This window comes from Oxyura jamaicensis, assembly GCF_011077185.1.
Source record: "Oxyura jamaicensis isolate SHBP4307 breed ruddy duck chromosome 28 unlocalized genomic scaffold, BPBGC_Ojam_1.0 oxy28_random_OJ69933, whole genome shotgun sequence".
Classification (NCBI taxonomy): Eukaryota; Metazoa; Chordata; class Aves; order Anseriformes; family Anatidae; genus Oxyura; species Oxyura jamaicensis.
In genome coordinates, this window is record NW_023304858.1 from 1 (window position 1) to 5072 (window position 5072).

A 5072-nucleotide genomic window follows, 5' to 3' on the forward strand; every position below is an offset into this window, starting at 1 on the left:
CCCCCCCCCCCCCCCCCCCCCCCCCCCCCCCCCCCCCCCCCAAGCCCAGGACAGGCAGGCAGCGTGGAACCCATCCCCAGGGCTTCCCCCATCCCTGCACGCTGCTCCTTGCCTCAGCCAGGCCGAGCACAAAGCTCAGGCCCCACACCAGACCTGTGCTGCAGCCCCTGGCTCTTCCTCTTCCTGAGGAGCACCCTCAGGTGCTCCTCTGCCTCGTTGCCTCTTGGAGGGAGGGGTGGAAGGAGAGCAATCCCCCCCCCCCCCCCCCCCCCCCCCAGCAACGGTTTCAACACCTTGGCAGGTCCCCCAGCAATCTCTCCAGCCCCATCCAAGCACGGCTGCTTCAGTCGGTCCCCGCTGTCCTGTCAGTCCCCGCTCGAGCCCTGTGTCCCAGCACAACCCCCAGGGGCTCCTCAGCCTCCCAGGCACAGCAGACACCCCCTGTTGAGGGGCCTTTTGAAGAGAAAGCCCTGAACTCCTCAGCCCATCCACTCCAAGGCCGGAAGCATCCATGGAGCAAGAGAACAGGCCCAAGACAGACATTCTTTAAGGATGATCTAATTTAAAAAACACATTTTTACAAAAACATCATGAAAATGCATGTAGTTTAACAAGAGACCCACAGCTCACCAGTGCCAGCTGTAGTTCAGAGACAGGGTTGGGATGTGGCCCCCTTCTCACCTTCCCAGGGAGTTAGGAGCCCTGTGCCCAGCTCCACGTCCCATTCCCCCCCGCCCCTTTACCACAGAAGATTTCTCCCCTTTCCCCTACCCCCTAAAGGATCAGCTGAAGCTGCAGCAGATGAAGGGTCGGGAGCAGCCCTGCACCCCAAGCCAGGCGCAAGCAGGGGGGGCAAGGAGCAGCCTTGGCACCCCGGCCCCACAGCCGCTGGCAACCAACAGCACTTTTAAAGGTAATCAGGGAACAGAAGAGCTCTGGCTTGTTCCAATCCTTTCAAAAAAGGCATTGCAAGCCCAGCAGCTGTCCTCCTCCCCTTGCGCTCGTGACGATTTGTGCTCATAAGGCGGTGTAATTTGACAGGGACAACATGCATGCAGCACCAGGCAGCCTCAGAAGGCCAAGGAGTTTGCTCGCTGCTGTTTGCTGGCCCCAAATCCACCCCCCGTGCCGCCCTCCCTCCCCACCACACAGCGGGCTGGGAAAGCGGCTGTGGAGCGTGACTCAGGCTGGTGGCACCAGGGCCCCCCCTTCCCATGCTCCCAGGCCCCACGGAACCCCGGCTTTGCCGTGTGTCGGAGCGGCATGGCTGGGAGTGGGGTGGGCAGGGCTGGCCGGTGGCAGTGAGGAGCCCGTGGTGAGCACGAGGGTGCATGGCCCCTGCCCCTGCAGGGGTGCTAGGAAGCACGGAGGCTCCTCTAGGGTCAGGGCAGCTCGGAGCTGGGAGCGACTGCAGGTGAGGCACGGGGCAGCATCGGCAGTCCGGGGCACGTGGCCCGCGCGCAGCTCACGGGGTGCCCCGGTAGCTGTAGTGATTGTGCTCCGAGTCGCTCCTGGTCAGCGGCAGGCTGGGCCTGCGCTCCGGGTCCTGCTGGTCACACTGCCGGGGCGGACGGTGCTTGAAGAAGTCAGAGACGTAGCGGACCTGGAAGAGCCAGACAGGGCTGGGGCTCGGGGTTTGCTCCCGCACCTCTGCAGGGTGGGGGCCACCTGGCTCCTCCCGCACCCCAAGGCCCTGCCACCAGCCTCGTGGTGTCCCGCCAGGGCTGCGCACCCCAAGGCGGGGACGCTGTCTCCGTGGGCAGAGGGAAAGGGGACGCTTACAATGAGGACGGCAATGAGAGCCCCCTGGAGCAGCCCTGCCAGCACGTCGCTCCAGTGGTGCTTGTAGTCAGAGACCCTGGTGTAGCCCACATAGATGGCGAAGGCAATGAGGAAGAACTGGATGGTGGGGCGCAGCAGCCGGGCCCACTTCCCCACCAGCCGGGCCTGCACGTAGAGCTGGGGGGGCACAGAGCTGTCACCCAGAGCAGGGGCAGAACCTGGGGCTCCCCCCCTCCCTGCAGCACCGCACTTACCGCCAGGAACATCATGCAGTACATCCCAAAGGAGGAGTGCCCGGAATAGAAGGACAGCCTGGGGGCCGATGGGAGGGGTCAGGCCATGGGAGGGGGCCGCCAGCCCCCTGCCAGCCCCCTGCCCTGCAGGAGGAGAGCCGTACAGCCCCTCTGGGGCAGCCGCAAGCCTGGGGACACATGGCGTAGCCCCACGGCTCACCTGGACTCGGTGACGTTCCTGCCCTCCCCCAGGCAGATGTTCTCCAGCTGCACGTAGGTGGAGCAGTTCACCCTGGACCAGTCAGGATTGCAGACAGCCAGGAAGTTGGGCCGCAGGCGGCCGATCATGTACTTGGCCAGGTCGGTGAGGGACTGGCTGACAGCCCCTCCGAAGAGGAAGGTCCCCACCACCTTGTAGAGGGCAGCCACGTAGTTGTTGAACTCCGACTTGGAGTAGAGGCGCTCCGTGTAGACCAGGTACGCCTCCCCTGATGAGATCTGCAGAGATCAAGGGCCGAAGGGTGAGGGTCCCAGCTCCAGGGCTATGGGATGCTCCGGCGGGCTGCAGCAGAGAAGCCCCCAGCACTCTCCCAGGGCCTGCCCTCACCCCTCAGGATCCCTGCCCCACAAGCCATGGGGCTCATCCTCTCAGGGGAATGCCCAGCCCTTTGGCCAGAGGGTCCTGCAGCCCTGCCGGGGGCCTGGAGGGGGGCACAGCGCTTCCTTACAATGAGGACGGTGCAGGTGATGGTGACCCCAGCCATGAGGCCATGGGTGATGGTGTCCGCCTTGTAGGGATAGCGGATGGAGTCGTCATTGCAGTAGAAGCCCCGTTTGTATGGGGAGTTCACCAGCGTCAGGATGACGAAGGGCAGAGATGCTGCAAGGCAGAGAGAGGGGGAGGTCTGGGGCACCCGGGCCTGCAGGCTCCATGCAGGCACCCAGCACGTATGGTCTCCCTGTCCCACGTCCCCCCAGTTCCTGTTCCCCACTGCTGGGGAAGGATCCTGCGCTTAGGGCAGCATGCTGGCCCCACTGCTGATAGGGTGCTATCGGAGCTCGCAGCTGCCTGCAGCACCCAGATACTGCAGCCGATGGCTGCTCTCAGGCACCCCCTGAGCTCCTGCTCCTCCCTGGGCTGCAGACCCAGGGCTGACAATCCACCCGCTTACACTTTCTGGGATGTTCCAGCCAAGGAGGTCAGAGCTTCTTAGGGCTAATGAGCACAGGTGTCTTGCAAACCTGCTTTCCACCAGGGAAGTGTCTTCAGGCCCTCGATGGTCCAGGCAGGACCCTCCTGCAGGAGTGGGCAGAGCCAGAGCCTGGAAGTCGCAGCTCTGCTGGTGGGGGACCCAGCTCACACTCCCCCTTCTTGCAGCCCTGCTCCTGGCCGGCCTCTTCCTGCCTCCCAGCAGGGCTCCGCACTGGTGCTGAGACTGGCTGGATCAGTTCAGCTGAGGAGGCTTTTCCACTCTGTGCATGCCAGCCAGGGGTATCTTCAAGCTCTTTCCTTGCACATCCCAGCAACCAAGAGGAGATTCAGGGGCAGTCTCAGCCCCCTGCCATACCCCTCACTGGCAGGCGACCTGCCTGCGGCTGCTCCAGCCTTCGGGGTCCCTTGCTCCGGCAGCGCCCGGCTGGGTGTGATGGGCTCCCTGCGGGGACTGGGTGCAGAAAGCACCTTCCTCCCTGGCCCTTCGGTCCACCTTAAGCCCGGGCTCCTTTCCCGGTTCCGCCTTCATAAAGTTATTTCCGCCTGCCCATTGTTTAACCGTCTCCAGGGAAAAAAAAAAAAAAAAAAAAAAAAAAACACCTTTGTCCCCAGTGGACACCTTCCCCGCAGCGCCCCTTCCCCAGGGTGCGCGATGGGGATCCCTTTCGCCCTTGGGTCCGCCACCTCCTGCTCATCTGAGTGAAAAGTCACAGTACAGAATCCCCCTGCTGCTTCCAGGCCTCCAAATCCACTGTCTCCACGCTCTCCCCAGACAGAAGCGAAAGCAGCCAAAAAAAAGCTGCGAGAAAGCCAGGACAAGCCGTAACCACTGCCGCCTGGGCAGCCGGCAGAGGAGCCAGGTGCCCTGAGCGCAGGGGGTGCTTTCAAACGCCTCTGTGCATGCTTCAAACGTTAGTTTGCTGCTCAAATTAGATGCAGCTTCTCTTTCTGGATAATTTCAGCCCCCAAAAAAGCTCCCCTAAAAATAAAAGGCACCCGCACACGAGAGAAAAGAGACTCAAACAACAACAGGAACCTGCCCCTCTCCACCGGTGCTTAGAGAGCCCAAGAAAGCAATTCCCCGGCGCAGGAGGTCGAAATTACGACCTGGGTCTTTATTCTTAGCCCATCCGTCTTAATTAGGCGCTTGCGAGCGTCGGTTTTAGAAACGGGCGGAGGCTACCCGGGAGGAGGTGCCCGGCGGGACGGGGCAGCGCGGCGGGGGCTCCGCCGGCCCACCCCGGGGACCGGCACCGAGCACGGCCCCCCCCCCCCCCGCGCCCCCGCCCCGGCTCCAGCTGCCCCGCGGCCGCCGTCGGTCGGCGCTCGGGGATCGACAGCCCGCGGCGGCGGGCGCTGCTCGGGGGCTCCGCGGGGCACGGACCGGGCGCCGAGGGGGCGGGCGGCTGCCGCGGCCCCGGGCCGGCCCCCCCGGAACTCCTCGGGGCCGTCCCGGGATCTTCTCGGGCCCTCCCGGGAGGCGAAGCGGCACGGCCGAGGCCGATCGCTTCCTCGTCGGGGCAGCGAGCCCCGGCCGCCGTGCCCGCAACGCGGGGCCAAAGGCCGCCGGGGCCCGGCAGGTGCTCCCCGGGCTGCCCGGGAGCCTGTCCCCCGGGGCCGCCGCAGCGCCGCGGGTAGGCACCGAGAAGGTCCGGGCCCCCAATCCCCCGAAGCGCCCTCGGCCCCCCCGCGCGGCCCCGACGGGCGGGGAGGGGACGGGAGGACGCGGCCGCGCCGGTACCGAGCCCGGTACGGAGCCCAGCCCCGGGCTACGCCGCGGGGCCCTTACCGACCACCACGCAGAGCACGTCGAGCGCCACGAAGACCTTCCTGCGCTCCATGCC

At 65.2% G+C, this 5072-nt stretch overlaps 1 protein-coding gene across 2 annotated transcripts; it reads right to left on the reverse strand.

Moving 5' to 3' along the window:
- Positions 1-542: 542 nt before the first annotated feature.
- Positions 543-5069, reverse strand: PLPP2 (phospholipid phosphatase 2). 2 transcript variants are annotated; one of them, XM_035313138.1, is made up of 7 exons: positions 5018-5069; positions 2744-2895; positions 2236-2513; positions 2037-2094; positions 1783-1959; positions 1416-1603; positions 543-1348 (listed from the first exon to the last, which is right to left on the reverse strand). In XM_035313138.1, the coding sequence occupies exons 1-6, from the start codon at positions 5067-5069 to the stop codon at positions 1466-1468; spliced, it is 855 nt and encodes a 284-aa protein (XP_035169029.1). In that variant the 3' UTR covers positions 543-1348; positions 1416-1465. The 2 variants fall into 2 exon arrangements, with proteins under 2 accessions (XP_035169029.1, XP_035169028.1); XM_035313137.1 differs by having other exon boundaries at positions 543-1344; positions 1413-1603.
- Positions 5070-5072: the final 3 nt, after the last annotated feature.